Below are 18,964 nucleotides of genomic sequence, written 5' to 3'. Positions count from 1 at the left end.
GAGGCTGTTTAAAAGGTCAGATACAAAAGCTTGCTTATTTTTATAATGTATAATTAGCTTTTTTTTTACTCTAATTAAACAACCAAGATATGGTAGTGGTCTTAAAATGTTAAATTACAATCTCAGTGGGATTTCAAGTAAACATTTTAGATAAAAGGGGTTTGGCTGACAAAAAAAAAAAAGTTTGTGAATCTTGGTTTGTGCCAGTGCAGTGTAAACACAGTCGGGTCAGTGAATTGAGGTCAGGAGTCGGTTCAGTTGGAATTCCACTTTGTTTAATTCTTACAGAAATCTGCAACAGTGTATTTCTGATGATTACCAATGTGCAAAATATAAACCCATGGAATTTACTCTTTCTGGAAAAAAAAAAAAAATTCACATTCATGGATTGGCGTTAATGCAAAAGCTGTCGCACCGGTGAAACTGAAAGCGCTCTTGCAGATGTCATCAGCTTTAGGAATTAACGCCCATCATCACGGCCCTAAACTCTCAGGAGCTTCACGTCATTATAGCATCAGCTGGCGAGGTTATAGTTCACCGCAAACAATTCTCACTCGCTTCACTTTTTCATTTAACTGTTATCCATAAAACAGTGATCACATCCATCAAGCTCCAAAAAAAGACCAAGCAATACAATAAAACTTGCAGTCGATGCGACCTGTCATTATATGGAAAAGAGTTGCATGAAGAGTCTCCGAATTCTGAGGATGAGTAAATGTATTATCAGCTGATAAGATCGGATGATTGAGGGAATTATCAGTATTAAAAAAAAAAAAAAAGTGGGAAGGCAAGCTAAAGAGATTTTGATTGTGTTTTGTGCGTCATTTCTGAAATGTGTGTGTGTGGAAGGGGCTTCATCTTCAGTGCAAAGGCAGCTCACACCCATCAACACTGATTATCCTGTGGTGTATCAATTGTCAGGATTGGACATACAATTCAAACAAAAACTTAATAAATAAGTGTCGAGAGCGCAAAAAAAAAAAATAACAAAAACAACATCTGGGGCCCTAATGCAGCATATCACATACATCTCTCTCCACATACAACTGTTCAGCATCACTAGAAGGACAAAAATAAGAAATACATTAAAAAGAAACGCCCCCAAATGGCTACAACTGGGGAAAACAACACAACTTATATTTGGTGACTAATTTAGTGAGCCACTATTCAAGAATTCTATACAATTTCTCATTTTAAATGCTATACGTCTCATTCTTATATCATTCTAATATATTATCTCATTTGTCTCGCATGTATGTTACAAAAAAAAAAAAAAAGCATTAGAGAGAAGGTCTCGTGTCTAAACCAGCCGGCGTCCACACAGCAGATCAGAGAGACAAGAGCACCCTCTAGTGGCCCGCGCTGACATCACTTCCCGTCACTATCCAGTCAACATCACAGAGAAGGTGAAGGATTTCTATTTGAGAAAGTACTAACCTAGAATCTGGAAATTTGGTGCATTCAGACCCTAGAAAGTTTGAATGCTGTGTGGCACCCAGAATCACTTGTGCAACCCCAAAAAGAAAGCAAAAGAGCAGGTTCCCGCAAAAACGGAGATGAGAACTCAAAAAACAAAGCTAGGATCTCGCGGACTCGTCCCAGAAGCACCTTTCACCTTGATGATCTGCTCTTAGTGAGATGACGAGGGAGGAAACCCTATTCTCGCACGCCGTCCGCTGGTTGGTGAAAACCTTCCCTCTATGCAGCAGGTACAGGATAAGTTTCATCGCAAATGAAGACGAGCTCTCAATCGTAACCTGTCTCCGCAAAAAGTTCTCTGCAAAAGTGCTAAGCCTTCTCCCTGGACGACTCTGTGCGTTCCGCATCGTTCCATATATACACGATTCCCTTTCGGGTGGGAAAGAAGCGCCTTCGCCAAGTTCGCCCCCACAAAGCAGTCTCTGGAGCTTCTACATACACATATCGTCCTGTGGGTCCGTGTGCAGGCGCTCGGATGGAGGATCAGTTGGAGCTGGCCGTGATGGGTTTGTCCAGCTCCATCTCCAGAGCCGACGCGGGAACCTGCAGGTTGCTGAAACACGACCTACACACACGACTGGGCTCGAACAACTGCTGGCTTGGCACCGGGATCTTCTGATCGCAACAGCTGGCACAGAACACATTCCCACAATTCCTGCAGGGGGCGGTAGAGGTCGGGAAAGTAGAGAGAGAGACAGAGGGGGAAAAAAGAATAGAATTAGGACCTTTATAAATCACTTTTTAAGCTATTACTACCTACAATATACATGTTTTTTTCTTTAAGAGAGGATTTGAATGCATTAGAACTGCACTACATTTGAAAAATAAATAAAAGGTAACACTTTACTTGAAGGGGTGTGCATAAGACTGACATGACACCTTCATAACCATGACATGAAGTAGGGTTTATGCATGTTTGTGACAACTGTCATTATGTCTTTCGCTCAATAATGACATTTTGAATGCAAATATTGTTATGACATCTTGACATAAACCATAGCATCATAACCTGTCAGTGTCTTTAAGTTAAACTGTCATGTGGTTTGCTTTGATATTGGCTGTCATGAGGCATTTTAACTGTCATGAATATGTTTCGTGACCTCTAATTGAATTTGAATTTACTAATTGAATATGTCATTAAAAAGTTATAATGACTTCACGACAGCCAATGTCAAAACCAACCAGCTGACAGTTTAAAGTAATGTTAACCAATAAAGCTAGGTGCTTTCGCAAGTTTGATAATTACTTCAGGTTGTGTTGTCTTAATAATGTCAAGTTGTCATGACAAAGACACTGACAGGTTATGATGTATTGGTTTATGTCAAGGTGTCATAACAAAGACATCTCCAACAATGTCATATTTGCATTAAAAATGTCGTAACTGAGCGAATGACACTTAATGACAGTTGTCACAAACATGCATAAAACTATCTTCATATTCATAACATATGTCATGATTATGAAGGTGTCATGCTAGTCTTAATTTAATAAAGCTCCTCAAATACATACTGACTGATAGCCCTAATTTAAACACATTTGATTTTACTAGTAATATTGTACTATATATATATATATATATATATAGTACAATATTACTAGTAAAATCAAATGTATATCAAATATATATTTATATTAAAAAGTTCTCAATAATGTCCTGAACATGAGACGACAGTGTTAAAGTGTCAAGGGTGGGGGGTTTCTTCAGGTCTGGGCAAAATGAAGCCCAGACACATGCAGATTTACTGCAAGAAAACATCAAATTACTGTAATCATAAAGGAGTGAGAAGAGGTGCATCATCATCAGCGTCACACACTGTGTGTTATAGAGAATCATGCAGCCCTTCATGTGTACCATCATACTCAAACACACATGCACAACTGCATGGGCAGAGAACATCAGAGGAGAGGCTTCACATAAAATCAATCCATGAATCTCCATGACTTCCAGTATCACTGAAAACAGGACTTTCAGGCTCTAATGAAGTAAGACTATAGAAATACTGCAGGTATATTCATAAATCATGGTACTGGCACCAGGAACAGAAGTACATTAACTACCTCATTTACATGCCAAAGCCTGTGCAGTTGCAGTGTTCACTCATTTTACATGCAAAGAGACTATAGTCTTAAGAGGTCTAAAAACATTGAGGGTGGAAAATGCTGGTTATAGAAAAACTGAATTATGGCTGGATTTGGTGCGGGAAAACCTTTACTAACATTAGAAAGGGATTTCAAGTGTCCATATTTGACACTTTTACAGCATTTTATTTAAAAGATTAGATTTATTTACACTACTGGTCTGGAAAGGAGTGTCTTCTGCTCACCGAGGCTGCATTTATTTGATCTAAAGTAAAAACAGATAAAGCAAAAACAGTAATTTTGTGAAATATTATTACAGTTTTAAAATAATGGTTTCCTGTGTGAATTTATTTTTAAAAATGTTATTTATTCCTGTGATCAAAGCTGAATTTTCAGCATCATTACTCCCGCCTTTAGTCACGTGATCCTTCAGAAATCATTCTAATATGATGAACTACAATCCTGCTGCTCGGGAGACTTTCATTAATAGAAAGGTCAAAAGAGGATTTCATTTATATATATATATATATATATATAAATAAATGTCTTTACTCGTTAATTTTATGCATTTCTAAAAAAAAAAAAAAAGAAAACACAAAACTCCTCTGTTCTCTCTTAGACTGGCTCTCTGGATCCTGTGAAATTACTACGGTACAGTTCCTCCCTGTACATTTCCGCTTAAAACAATAACAGAGACAGTTCAACCCTATGAAGAGATGGAGGAGGAGAGGAGGGTTAGGTCACTCTGAAGCGATGCAGGGTTAACAGGACGTACAAGAGCCCGAGAATGACAGAGAGAGAGAGGACAATTCTCACCAAACCTCTTCCATACGCTCCTTGCCTCTGTGGTACAGGAGGAGAAATGAACTTCAAATCCTAGTAGTTTAAAACCTAATGAGATTTCTAACTAGAAAGCATTTGTACGAATCACTCGCCTGACACACAATTAAGGCTGTACCTTTGTTTTTAGGCCAAATCTAAGGATACTTTAACAGAATCCCAGAATGCATTGTGGCAAAAAATCTTTCAAAATGGCAGGTGAAAGAAAAATAAAAGACTGCAAATAATATTTCATGCATTGCTGAAAATAACTCATGATGCACTCAAATATTGGGTGATAGTCCATTTTAAAGGGATAGTTCACTTTTATTTATTTTTTTATAGGCCATCAATGTGTACTTACATTTACGAGTCATTAAATCATGTTTAATTTGGACTTCTCTGTGCATGCTCTTTGAGGTGGTGACCATAGACCTCCATTATTCAGTATGACTGATAGACAAGAACGGTTTGACCTAAAAATATCAAAATTGAAAATACTGCGGAAACAAAGACACCCACATCTTGGATGCCCTTGAGGTAAGATAAAACATACCAAAAATTAATTTCAAAGTGAACTATCCCTTTAATTAGTTGGAACTCTCCTACTATAAATTGAAGTATTTGTATATTTGTTTATGATCTTTTTCTCTTTTGCAATCTATCATGCACTTCACTATTTGCATGTTGCTGCCTAGGTTGAGTGTTTCAAATCATTCACTTGTTATGAGCTTCCATTTCAGTCAGAAAGCTGCCTGTGCAGACAGTAGGCTTTCAGTAGGAGCTTTCACAACTTAAAACTGAAACTATGCATGATATTTGCACAACATCATATTGCGGTTTACTCATCGGGCAGTTTGTACTAGTCCTCACAGTTGGGCAGCTTGTTTAATCTGCTGTGTTTACAAGTGCTGCTGTAATGAGTTAGGAGTCATGAAACATTTCACCAAACATTTCTGTTTACTGGACGACCGGAGGAATTTTAGAGAGGAAAAAACAAGGTTTTCGAGAGACGTCAAGAAGAAAGTGGCTCAACACTAATGCATCTGACCCTAAAAAAGGTACATGTACATGAGCCAGAATAGAAATAGTAACAGAAAGAAGACTGTAGAGATGTGTTCTTTGTGTGAGGGGTTTGAGATGCTGTCGAACCTGCAGTGGTGCTTTCTAGTGGCCAGCCAGAACCCTCTCTCACAGCCGTAGCACTGAGCAGCCAGATGGTCCGGGTACCACCGGGTCACCTGCAACAAATACTGAGCTCTAAATAAAGGGACCAACTGCCTAATAAAGACATAAAACATTACATAAAATGGCATTCACAATGCATTAAAGTAATGTGATGCATTTTCTTCATTAGACTAACATGCAATGAGGAATCAGTTTTAATAAGTAAATTAGAACAAATTTAATGTCATAATTTCCTTAAAGTCAGCAGAAATATTATTATCATAAACTCTAACCTCTCAGATAATTATTTATACACACTACTGTTCAAAGGTTTGGAGTCAGTAAGCTTTTTTTCATTCAGCAAGGATGCATTAAATTGATCAAAGGTGACAGTAAAGACAGTTTAATGCTACAAGAGATTTTTAATTAAAAAAAATGCTGTTCAAATTCAAATAATCCTGAAAAAATTGCACAAAATTATATTGATAATAAAATAACCAATGCTTCTTGAGCAGCAATTCAGCATACTGAATGATGCTGAAAATTCAGCTTTGATCACAGGAATAAATTACATTTTGAACAATATGCAGTTTTTTTCTAAAACAAAATTCCTATTTTTACTGTATTTTTGATAAAATTAATGAAGCCTTGGTGAGCAGAAGAGACTACTTTCGAAAACATTGAAAAAACTTACCGACCTTATATTCTTTCTCCATACACCGGTGCAACAATTCCAAAGTCTTTCTAGTACAATAACAGTCATATAAACAAAACAAAGATTAAAGGTAGGGTAGGCAATGTTTTTCATAAACACTTTTTGTTATACTGGTTGAAACTCTCTTCACATCCTGAGATAGCAATCAATGATAGAAGTGGTCTAAATATTACAAAAATGTACATATATTTTCTGTGGAAGTCTCAGGACCAAAACAATGCTAGTCCAGTGAGTCTTTCATTCGGTTTTAATGCAATGATACCATCTGCCTGTCAACCTATGTATTTGCATACTTCCACACACCTCACACGTCATTAGCGCGGCTATGCAATGAGCTTATGTTGAGTTCACGCCAGGTCGTAACTGTAAACGAGATGGCAGCCTGTAACATTCTTCTCTGAGCTAATCAGATTCGGATTTGTGTGTTTGTATGGGAATACTATGGCGAAATTAATCAACAGCAGTCAGGTGGTGCAAGTCAGAGCTTTGCAAGTTGTTCAGGTTTATTATTATTATTATTGTAATGCTTTGAGACATGAGGTAATTTAACGTGTAACACTATATATGTGTTATACGTGATGTGATCTGGGAAAACCCACCACATTTGACATATCACAGGTTTTGAGACCCTATTAAAGCTGGGCTCAAACCCTTTCCAAATCTGTTTTATTTCTTTTATCGTTTTTCTTTAACAAAAGTTGTGGTAATCTGAAGTTGGCGGATCGCTATGATTTTCAGAAACGGAATTTTGAGAAAAAAAAAAAGGTTTAATTAACGGTCACGTCCTGTTAGCGGGGCAACTGCACTCTTTATTTATTGCCTTTTTTCATATCACATATTTTAGTAATCATCATAGATTAGGTATCATACTAGAGCTTACAAACTCAAAATTCATCCTGTGAAACCCGTTTTGAAATTGGACGATTGATCTTTTAAGCGAGCAGCTTCAAACTCTGTTGTTCTCTTGTGCTCCGCATCACAAAACACGATAACACTGGATAAAAATAAATAGATAAAAACTTGTGTGCTGTTGTAGTTCACCCAGGACTGGACTTTATTCTGTTACGTGGTTTATTTTGATAGGTGAACTGTATTTGTAGTGTTAAGAGAAGGAGAGCTAAATGGGAGATATTGTTTTTTGCCCCTCCGCTCCGCCATACGTGTTCTTAAAGAGAAACACAGTCTTTTTCAGCTGGACATTATAAATCACTATTTTTCAGAACTAATTTTGCCAAGATATATTCAGAGATGATAAACAAGATGTTATACAATAATAATAATTTAATAATAACCAAATTTTGCTGCACATGGTTGAGGAGATCCAATGTGAAGCGCTATATAAATGTAACAAATTATTATTATGTGTTTTAGAGGAGGCGTAGCTTTTGAGAGTGTTTTGAAGGGAGGGTGGGATCTTATGCTTTCAAAGCTAGCTCGCTATTGCTAGCCTCTATGAAATTGCCTACCCTACCTTTAAAATGAACACAGTCAACCTAGTTTAATTCTTTACCTCAGTGTCCTGCTTGTCCACCTGCTCCCAGCTGGCCTCAGAAAAGAGTTCAGTGCTGCAGCGGGACAGACAGTTGTGCTCCAGGTTGAAGTCGGAGTCTGTGATTGAGGTCTGACAAGAGAGAGATGGGGAAAAACGTCTCTTAAAGGGGACATATCATGCAAAATCCACTTTTTTTAGCCCTTAAATGCATTTTGTTGTATATTTGGAGTGTTTATAAGTACAGAAAAGATGAAATTATTCTCTTCAGGTGCTTCGTTTATATCTTTATATTCTGTTTGTCATATTTTTCAACCTGTTCAGATTTTTCTGTTTTCTATGACGTTTTTTGAACTACAACGTCACCGTATTTGCAGCGGAACTGCCAAATAAGGACATTGACTACCAGTCCAACACTTCGAGCAATCCACCATTATTATTTCTTGCTCCGATTTTGTAGTCCGAGCTCAATGATGCAGACGTTACAAGAGGGCAAGTCAAAATGTTCGTTTTTTGGACCTAAAGCACTTCAAGGATTCCCACTTCAACAACCTCCGCCACTATAAAGAAGGGTTTGCCGATCGACTTCGTCTGAATGAGAGGTAAACTCCTTCTATCTTTGGAGACGACGAACAGAGTGTTTCGATAAGCTGTAAATATCGTTAATAAAAATAAAGTACTTTACTTTCTTAAAACACATGTTGGTCATGGTTTAGCAGTACCTTTGTCTTTCTTTGTTTTTGTTTTGAAGTAACGTTACACGTCTGCAGTGTTATTGTTCTTGAGTTTCATCAATGCTCATTTAGCTGCTGTGTTTTCATATTATCAATACAGATTGTTTGTGGTAAGATTAGACCGTAGTCATTTATCTTGTCGGTGTGCTTGTTTTAACAAGAGAAATAGTCGACTTTCACTAATAACACAAAACAGTTAACGTTAACTCACATACCAATAGGTTGGTCTGCAGGTTCGTCGTCGTCTTTATCGACTCGCTCGCTCTGGCTCGAATATGTAATTCTTGATGGACAAGTCTTCTGTTGTTGACATTTTATTAACGTGTGAATAAAAATGTTCTTTGAAGGTATCATATATAATCGTATATCTCTAATCAAACTACAATAATGGCCGAACGTGGGGAGTTGAACTGACCGTGAACTCGACTATGACGGATCTCCTTTTTATTTAAAGGGGCCGCTTTGAAACGGGTCGCTCGAAGACGCACATCAGAAAAGGGGCTTGTGAAGCTATAATAATGAGGAATTCAGACCCAAGCATTGCAGTTTTGTTTTATATAGACCACAACGGTATGATTTTAATGTAAAAATGAATGATTTAAAAGCATGATATGTACCCTTTAAGATAAACCTTCAAACGTGGCTGAAAACACAAACCCAAACCATGTGAGGGGCATTAAACACTAGTGTGCACGGCTCACCACTTCATCTCCCATGTCTCCGTTGAGTCGCAGCATCCCAGCAGCCTGATGGCTCTCCAGACGGCTCCAGAGCTCCTGTACCTGCCTCTTCAGAGCGTCCACCTCCAGCTGGTGACCCGCTTCGATCTGCCGCAGCCTTTGCTGCACGGCGTCCGTGTGCAGGGTCAACCCGTCATCGTCGAGATGGTTTCGGGCTGAAGGGGGCTCTGGAGGGCTGAAGCTCGGCCGGCCCAGAAACCCTAAGTGCAGGCAGCGATGGTGGGAGCAGGCGCCCCGTGCGTGAAGGGTCAGCGAGCCACAGCTGGCGAGTGACACCTGTCGGCTTAGCGTGGCCCGTTCCCCGTTTGTGCGTGGCGTCGGGGGCTCGGGGTCGGGGGAGTCTCCGTTATACACAGAGTGGAGGAGGTCAGTGGAGGGCGGAAAGGCACTGAGAGACGGCCGTTTAGGGGTGTTGTTTAAAGTCCTGGGAGCGGCTGATGTGCGGAGACCCTGTTTGAGGCACGACGATTCAGCGAGGGCTTTGAGAGGAGGCGGAATAATTAAGGGTGCCAGACTCTCCTGCACAACGCCCAAGTCCTCCGTGAGCGTCTCCGTGGAGCTCTCCAAAAGAGAAAGACGTTGCTCGAGGACTTCTCGTCCTGGTGGTGTCTCGACTCCATGGCCGTTACTCAGAGTCCTGAGGCCATTGGGAGGGAAATTAGTCGTGCTACAAGGGTTGTGTTCTTGTATCATGCATGTCTCGAGGGCTACTTTCACAGAGTCTTGGCTTCCCGAGGTATCCTGGCTAAGAGCAGAAGACGCTTCAGAATTACCATCTTCTGAACAATGTCCATTGACACTTCCATCTCCAAGGCTTTTAGCTTTGCTCTCCTGAGCATCATCAACAGCACTGTTGCTCTCTTCTGAATGTGCAATATCATCACTCTTGATGATATCATCACCCTTAGTGTGGTCTGTCTTTGCGTCTCTGCGGCTATCTGATGCAGACTCGTCTTTTGTAGCTTCCTGGAGGATGTTCTCCATTTGGCCCATCGCCACACCCACTGTCAGCTCTGCCTCATCAACCCCCTCCATCATTGGCAATCTGACATCCTCAGGCCCCTCCCCATTCTCTGTTCCCCCACTGGGCAATGTTCCCATAATCCCCACCACGGTCTGTCCGTTGACCCTCTCGTCTGGATCTGGAGATGCAGCACCTTCAGCCCCTGTCCCAATGTTGAGCTCCAGAGATCTGCGATGGTCCTGCCATTTCTCATTCAAACTGGGGTCGCTGGAACGTCGATTGGAGGTCAGAGGGTTTCCAACTTCACAAGCGCTGGGCAAGTTTTCAAACGAGCGGGTTTTAGGACGCCTGTGGGCACAAAACAAAACGAAAACGAGCTCATCAAGTCAACGTGAAACACCATCTACATATAGCATAGTAAGGTTGGGTGTACTTATTTTAGTACATGTACTATATAGCAGAAAACTGCTTGATTGTTATAATCAAAATAAATTTAAATAAATTTGACTTGATGTGATTTATATCCCATTTTATTTCTGTAATGTGAAGTACACTACCGGTCAAAAGTTTTAGATCAGTACGATTTTTTATGTTTTTAAATGAAGTCTCTTCTGCACACCAAGCCTGTTTTATTTGATGAAAAAAAAAAAGACAAACAGTAATATTGTGAAATATTATGACAATTTAAAATGACTGTTTTCTTTGTAATAATATTTCACAATATTACTGTTTTTTTGTGTGTTTTTTTATCAAATAAATTGCAGCCTTGGTGAGCAGAAGAGACTTCTTTTAAAAACATAAAAAATATCTCACCTATCTAAAACCGGTAGTGCATTTCAGTGTAAAGAATTTTGGTATCAGTTAACATAATTACCTGCCCAGGGGCTGGTCCTCAGGGTTGGCACCAGGTGCGGGGTATGGGGCACAGGAGTCATCTGAAGGGGTTGTGGGTGAAGAGCTGGGTAGGTAAACTGCTGTCCATAACAAGAGATTGCGTACGTGACACACAGGATGAAGCACCTAAAAGAAACAGAATAGATATCATTAAAATTTATGCGTGATGTTATGATCAAGCTCAGCATTAGTTCTGGCAGGTCACGTCAGTCATGCTCGCATCTGCTGACTCTCGGCTGACCCACGTCTATCTATAAGAATACGACGCCTATCACAGCAGCGTTGCTCAGAAGCTAATTACCCTCATCCATCCAGAGTTCCTCCTCTTGTCCACAAATCAGACTGTCATTTATCTTGCTTTATGTTGTCACACTAAATTAATGTCATGCTGACATAATTATTATTAAATACATTTTTATTGGTACTGTTGCACTCCCTGCTCTTATCCATGCTAGGCTGGATGGATGGGCAGGGAAATCTTGCCCAGAATGGAACCACACCACCAATCCAAACTGTATGCTATTTGTTAATCATCTTTGACAATAGTGAATTTTAAAATGGATAAGTCTCACATAGAAATATCCAGGTCACATCAAAAAAAAAAAAAAGTCTCACATAGAAATATCCAGGTCACATCAAAAAAAAAAAAAGAAAAAAAAAAAAAAGAAAAAAAAACATATTTTGCTAAAATAATTGTTTATTAATTTGAATTTCATCATGTACTATAACCCAAGTGAAATTCCCCTGATGTTTTTAGTTCAATTGATCCAATCCAAGCAGAAATGAAAGAGAAAAGGCAACTGTCTTTTATCAACTGTAACTAACCACTGACATTAAAAGTTTGAGGTACAAAAGCTAAAATTGTTGTTAAAGGCCATTTACATTTTACATTTATGCATTTTGGCAGACGCTTTTATCTAAAGCGACTTACTTTGCATTGCAAGCTACACATTTACATTCTCATCAGTTCTTGCTTTCCCTGTGAATCGAACCTTGGTGTTGCAAGCGCCAACGCTCTACTATTTGAGCTATAGGAAAGCATTTATATAAAAATTGTTTGTCATTATCACTTTGACCCATGAACAGTGTTGTTATTGTTAACTAAAAAAAAAAAAAACAATAAAAAAATTACATTAACTGAAATAAATAAAATAAGCAGTGAATGAATAAAAAAATTACTTCTAATTTTTATTTAGTGTAATTTGAAGAAGTACTTAAATAATTAAAAGTGAAATACAATAAAAAAAAATTAAATGGAAATATATATGTATATATATAAATACTAAAAAGTCAGGAAACTGTTTTTGTTGGGGCAGTGTGAACCATTCCTAAGAAACAGGAAATGAAAGTAAGCGACAGCTCCGGGTCTCTTGAGTATTTGAGAGGAATGCAAGCATGCGTTTTGAAGCCAGTAAACGCCTCCCTTCATGTTTTCTCACTACACAAAGGTCAAAATAACCTATTACAAAACAGAGCTATGAATTATTAGGTAAAGAGGGCTGTTAAGAAGGAAAAAAAAGAAGGGAAAAAAACTTGCTATGAATTGAATCAGTGGAGTTTTCATAATATTTATTATATTTGTACCCACTTTGCTTAACAGAAGTCTGAATTTCAGAGCAAACATTCCCTTTATTAAATAAAAGTTGTATAAAATAAATCTTTAACATTTCAGCATTTCTTCAACTTCTCTAATTATAGACATTTATAATGTTACAAAAGTTTACTATTTAAAATATTACATACTTAATTAGAAAAAATGTTTAACTGTTTTTAACATTGTAAACAGTTGATCATGTGAATGAATGACGCAGAAAATTTAGCTTTGCATCACAGATATTAATTAAATTTGACTATATATTCAAATAGAAAACAGTTACTTTATACTGTAATAACATTTTCACAATATTATTGTTTTTATTGTATTTGTGATGAAATAAATGCAGCCTTGATGAGCAGAAGAGACTAAATCTTCGTGACAGCAAACTTCTGAAAGTAAGTGTATGTGGGAAGCTGACATGTCCAGTGATGAGACATGCTATACTCCATATGAAACAAATGTAAATTAAACAAATTAATTTAGAGATTTGAGCAACTACATGGAATATTCGCACTTTAAAAATGTACTTGTCAAACCGCAAGACTATTTAAAAACAAGTAAAGTCATCAAAATCTACTATATCTGCTCTTTAGATTTTGGCATCAACCATTGAAAACCTCGTATCACTCGACTACTACACAAGAGATGAGCAAATGTTTATAAAAGAGTCATGAGTAAAAGAGAGAAGAAGAGGTGACGTACGGTTTCTGAATGAGAGGAGTACAGCATGTTTCCGAAGGAGCGGTTGGCAGCTCTGAGGAGAGACCACACTGAGCACGTTCTTTCCTGGATGTGTCTATCTTCTCTCTCCTTCCCGCTGTTACACAGGAACGTCCCGAACAGACACGAGTATGTGTGCTGCACAAGCTTCACCTGAACACACAAAGCCGAAATAATTCAGAGCTAGTTCAACAAATAGTTAAATCACAGTACAAGAAACATTAAGGTTTGCAGCAACTTTGACCCACCAGAAAGGCTTCGTTGAACTCAAAGGAACATGGGAATTGTCTTTGGAGCTGGTGCACACAGTCCAACCACTGCAGGAAGACAGGACATCTCTCGTTTAAGTCTTCCGCGTTCTCTCCGTGACCACAGCGGTCTGCGAACTTGTGCCCGAAGTCCAACCACTCGGTCTCAACCAGCACCTGAAAACCCTAAAGTGGACAGGAGAGTTGCGTATTATATGATATCAAGAGATATCAACAGTAATGAGTCCAAATTAGGGCTGTCAAACGATTAATCGCATCCAAAATAAAAGTTTGTGTTTACATAATATATGTGGGTGCACTGTGTATAATTATTTTATATATATATATATATATATAAATACACACACATGCTTGTATAAATTTAAGAAATATTTTCATGTATATAGATTTATATATAATTTATATTATATATAAATATAAATATAAATATTTTACATATAAATAATATTTTTTTCTTAAATATACATGCATGTGTGTGTATTTATATACACTACCGGTCAAAAGTTTTAGATCAGTAAGATTTTTTTTATGTTTTTAAATGAAGTCTCTTCTGCTCACCAAGGCTGCAATTTGATGAAAAAATGACAAACAGTAATATTGTGAAATATTATGACAATTTAAAATGACTGTTTTCTAATTTAATATATTTTAAAATGTAATTTGAAAGCTGAATTTTCAACATCATTACTGTTGCTGATTACACATCAGACTTCAGTGTCACATAATCCTTCAGAAATCATTCAAATGTGATAATGTTGAAAACAGTTGTGTACCATTTTCCCCCCCAAAATTCTATAATGAATAGAAAGGTCAAAAGAACAGCATTTATTTAAAATATAATCTTTTCTAACATTATAATTGTCTTCACTGTAACTTTTGATCAATTTAACTCATCCTTGATGAATAAAAGTATTTTCTAATTTTTTTGAATGGTATTGAATTCCCCAAACTTTTGAATGGTAGCGATTAATGTTACAAAAGCTTTCCATTTCAGATCAATTCTGTTCTTTTGAACTTTCTATTCATCAAAGAATCCTGAAATAAAAATGTAAAAAAATGTTTCCAACATGGATAATAATCATAAATGTTTCTTGAGCATCATATTATAATAATTTCTGTAGGATAATGTGACACTGAAGACTGGAGTAATGATGCTGTAAATTCAGCTTTGATCACAGGAATAAATTACACTTCAATATATATTTACCTAGAAAACCGCTGTTTTAAATTGTAATAATATTTCACAATATTACTGTTTTTCATCAAAACATTTCTTTTAAAACTTCTTTTAAAAACATAAAAAATCTTACCGATCTAAAACTTTTGACCGGTAGTGTATATACAAAATATTTTACACAGTGCACCCACAAATATTATGTAAACACAAACTTTTATTTTGGATCCGATCAATCGCCCTAGTCCAAATATGAGCACAAATCACATTTGGAATTCTGGGACCGGATTCACAAAACATTCTTAGGAATAAAATTATTCTTAACTGCTATTTTCTTCTTATTTTCTAACTTAGAGAAACTAACTTATTTTCTAACAGAGAAAAGATAAGAATAGTTTGTATTTCCAAAACTTTTCTTAAGAAGTATTCATATTCCTGCAAAGAATGTTAAAAATCTTTGCAAATAACTTTTTCAAGTTAGGACGACCCCCAACCTGTCTTTAATAAGTAAATATAAGATGTGTAATGAATTTATTGGGTTCTTTCAAATAATATGCATTACATTTACAGTCGCAACGAAAATACAGGCTTTGAGGAGTCTTCAGCAATACCCAACTTTCAATCAAATAGCACTTCTTGAAAACTTCTTAAGAACTCAATTTCATGAGTTCACAAGAAATGTTGCAATTTCAAGAATATCAACATTCTTACAAACTTCTTCGAATTTACAGTATATTACGAAATTTCTCAACTACTTTCTTAAGAAGGTTCTCGTAAACCCATCCCCTGGTCTTTTTTTTTTTTCAAACACCTTTCCAAAGAAAATATCTAAGAACTTCTTGAGAACTTCTTAAAAACTCAACTTCATGAATTCACGAGAAATGTCGCAATTTCAAAAATTTCAACATTCTTTCAAACTTCTTAGAATTTACAGCAGGGTTGCAAACTCTCACGTATCTGGCGTGACACTCACACATTCGGCCACAAATCTCACGCTCAACGAAGAAATCTCACGCTGATTATGACATTCTTGTGCTGTATTTTTTTCTTCACTCATGTTCACTAATTTCCGTCTGCTGACTGCTTTACTGACGTCGGTCGGTAAAATGGCTGAAAGATGAGTTTATAGATCTACCTGTTGAGCCACTCGCAGAGCTGTCAACCTTCCCAGATTGACCGTGAACTCACGTAATTGACCCTTTTCATACGCAGAGAAAAATCGCGAGTCAAAGAGAGGACATTAGTAGCTATAGACACAACAGACCAGACAGAAAAGTTATAAGCTACTTTTGATATGGAACAAATTCTCAGTTCTCATATTCTGGTAATATTTTTACGAGATTCAAACAATGTAAATACCGTTTTTGTTGTTCATAAATGTGACAGATTGCTGTAGCGCCTCAGCTCTCTAACGGCACGTGATACTGTACAACTTTTTTGTTTTCCATAAATCACCCCCAACAAATCTCACTCCAAGCAAAACTCAAAAGTTGGCAACCCTGTTTTTTTACATTACGATATTTCTCTACTACTTTCTTATGAAGGTTCTCGTAAATCCATCCCTTGGTCTTTTTTTTTTTTTTTCAAACACCTTCAAATTACAACATGTATTCAACATCAGAAAATTAGATATGAATGTTTAAAATACAGTTATGCCTCCTCCTCCAGGGCTTAAGATGACTCATGCACCTCCTGAGATCCACAACACGATCCATGGACTTGAGTTTTCCATTTACTCTTGCCATATAGACAGCTTGCTATTCTCAATTATTTGGGTAAAAAATCAACTGTGGCTTGATAAAGTGCAGCAGCACCACTCTAACTTAAAAAAAACCCAAAGAAATCACAAAAACCCAGGGATTTACTACAGCAGGCTCTCCATTGTTTCATCCGTGAATCAATGTTAATCACAGGCTTCAAGCTCAGGAAAAATGTTTTACATTTCCTCTAAGCCATTGTCAATGTAAACATGTCCTTGTGAGGACCACAGGATTTAAAATAAGCTCTTGTGGATTTTTCCAGCATGTGATATAGCTTACAAATTCCTACCGTAATAATTCAGAGAGTTTTAATGTTCTTCTCGGTTTTTGTTCATCGCAGCAGAGCTCACCTCAATGGTGCGGTAGTACGGGTCCAGCAGGAGTTTGGCCAGCGCCACTATCTGAGGTGTGCGATCCCAGCCGTCTGAGCAGTGCACCATTACGGGCCTGTGGTCTCGGTCCACGGCGTTCACTACGAGCAGAGACGCCTTGAGCAGGAGGGACAGATGCTGCAGCCACTTTGTGCTCTCCAGGGCAGATAGCCAGCTAAAAACACAACAAAACTCACTATTACACACATCTAATGATTAGGGTGCTGAAGTTAAAAAAAAAGATCAGTACTGTTTACCTATTTAAGATTATAATATACAAGGTTTCTTGCACAAAAAAGTTTAATATTTAGAACTTAAAAAGCAGTTTTTCTTTCTTTAACTTTAAGACACAACATGCAATATGGCTGACAAACACTGTGTATAACATAGGTGGCATATTTCCATATATTAAGTTGCTGAATACTTATATCACTTATTAAGAGACTCAACGTTAAGGAATTCAGTTCAGATTTTTACTTGCCCCGCCAAAACGTTCACTGGCCCCACCACAAAAAGGAATAAAATAAATAAAATAGTTATTGTTTTCAATGTGTTTGAAGTTTGAACAATGCAACCTTTTCAGATTCTTGATTTCAATATTGATACCACAGCAAAAACTACAAGCCTAAGTATATCAATTTCCAGTATTATTAAAGACAAGTAAACAGTCAGTCATTAAATTAGAACAAATAATCAAATTATGAGCAATAGCACAAATAAACAGTGCTTTTCTGAAGTCTTCAGGTACATCAATTAAATAAAGTAATCAAATTTAAAAGACTGTCCAAGATGGGCATTTTGACATCTTCTTGCACTTGAATGGACAAATTCACACAAAATTATGTGATAGAGAATTCAATTCAGTATTTGCATGCTGTGTAGTTTTATTTCATTTTATAGATATTAATACTTTTATTTATCAAGGATGCATTAAGTTGAACAGAAGAGTAATATTTATTTTCAAATAATAATTTATTCAGTTCTATTTCTATTCATCAAAGAAGTATAAACCGCTTTATGCACATCAGGAAAACAGTTTAAATCTTAATGGAAAAAAAAAAAGTGATTTGACAAGTGTGGGAAGTTTTTCAACATGGTCAAACGCAGCCAAAGCAAACTGACATTAGTCAAGGAAACACAGAGCGCAGGTAACCGGAGGAGACACTAAAATAATCATTCCCACGAGGAACATGAATGAACGTTTAAAAGGAAATCAGCTTTGCATAGACATTTACAATCAGAATAATCAAAGGAGGGAATTGGATTTTGTCCCCTCTCAAAAATTCATGTCTGTTGCCTAGAAACGCAGCTCTTGAGTTTATCAGAGTTTATCATACTGACTAAAACGAGAAAGAGAGAGAATGACAGAAAAAGAGTCACTTGTAAGACTCGCTGTTGATTTTACAACAAATGGATACGTGGAAAAGGCGCGGATGGAAAAGGAAGCAAACACGAGCCAGCGCTGGAAATCACAGGCAGATCTGCTGCCAGGGGAAAATAACAATGGACGAGAAGAAAGGAGCTTGTGAAGAAACTAAAGCACTTCTTCTGCATTTGTAACAAAACAATTAGCTTAAATAAAACATTTGATTCAAAGCAAGGAAGCATTTTGTTAGTTTTAATTATATAATACTATAGTAGTATTTATTAATATTTTGAATTAGGTTACATTTTTATATTTTGAAGTGTTATCAAATTTGTTATGTTATTGTTTTCATCAGTTTTTAAAATAAATATTTTATCTTTTAGTACTTCAACTTTAACTGTATTTCAGTTATTTGTCAAGGCAACATTTCTACTCTTCATTTTAAGTGTAATGTGTACGTTTAGCATCTTTTTCTGCTCTATTTCAGTATTTCATTCGTTTATTAGTCCTATATTAGATAATTCTAGGTAGATAACTGGCAGGAGTTACAGGTTTATGATGTCACAATGGACACAAATAATGATTAACGACGTATATAATAATAGCTCGCACTCATAGTAGTTCTAT

At 37.0% G+C, this 18,964-nt stretch overlaps 1 protein-coding gene across 14 annotated transcripts in view; it reads right to left on the bottom strand.

The window, feature by feature from the left end:
• Positions 1 to 253: 253 nt before the first annotated feature.
• Positions 254 to 18,964, bottom strand: part of mtmr3 (myotubularin related protein 3) — a 37,494-nt gene continuing 18,783 nt past the window's right edge. The window contains exons 13-22 of one of the 14 annotated variants that reach the window (XM_039674510.2): positions 16,951 to 17,146; positions 13,646 to 13,831; positions 13,380 to 13,550; positions 11,061 to 11,206; positions 9,184 to 10,534; positions 7,770 to 7,880; positions 6,243 to 6,284; positions 5,530 to 5,618; positions 4,375 to 4,401; positions 254 to 2,134 (exon numbers count right to left, since the gene is read on the bottom strand). In XM_039674510.2, the coding sequence (XP_039530444.2) occupies positions 1,963 to 2,134; positions 4,375 to 4,401; positions 5,530 to 5,618; positions 6,243 to 6,284; positions 7,770 to 7,880; positions 9,184 to 10,534; positions 11,061 to 11,206; positions 13,380 to 13,550; positions 13,646 to 13,831; positions 16,951 to 17,146 (2,491 nt within the window). In that variant the 3' untranslated portion in view covers positions 254 to 1,962. Of the gene's footprint in view, positions 2,135 to 3,769; positions 3,824 to 4,374; positions 4,402 to 5,529; positions 5,631 to 6,238; positions 6,289 to 7,769; positions 7,881 to 9,183; positions 10,535 to 11,060; positions 11,207 to 13,379; positions 13,551 to 13,645; positions 13,832 to 16,950; positions 17,147 to 18,964 lie in introns of those variants that run through there. The other 13 variants (XM_039674504.2, XR_005623250.2, XM_039674535.2 and 10 more) reach the window with 13 other exon arrangements.

The sequence above is a fragment of the Pimephales promelas genome, chromosome 14, assembly GCF_988280905.1.
Source record: "Pimephales promelas chromosome 14, fPimPro1.hap1.1, whole genome shotgun sequence".
NCBI lineage: Eukaryota > Metazoa > Chordata > Actinopteri > Cypriniformes > Leuciscidae > Pimephales > Pimephales promelas.
Note: the sequence above shows the minus strand (reverse complement) of the source record. Positions and strands in the feature narration are given on the sequence as shown.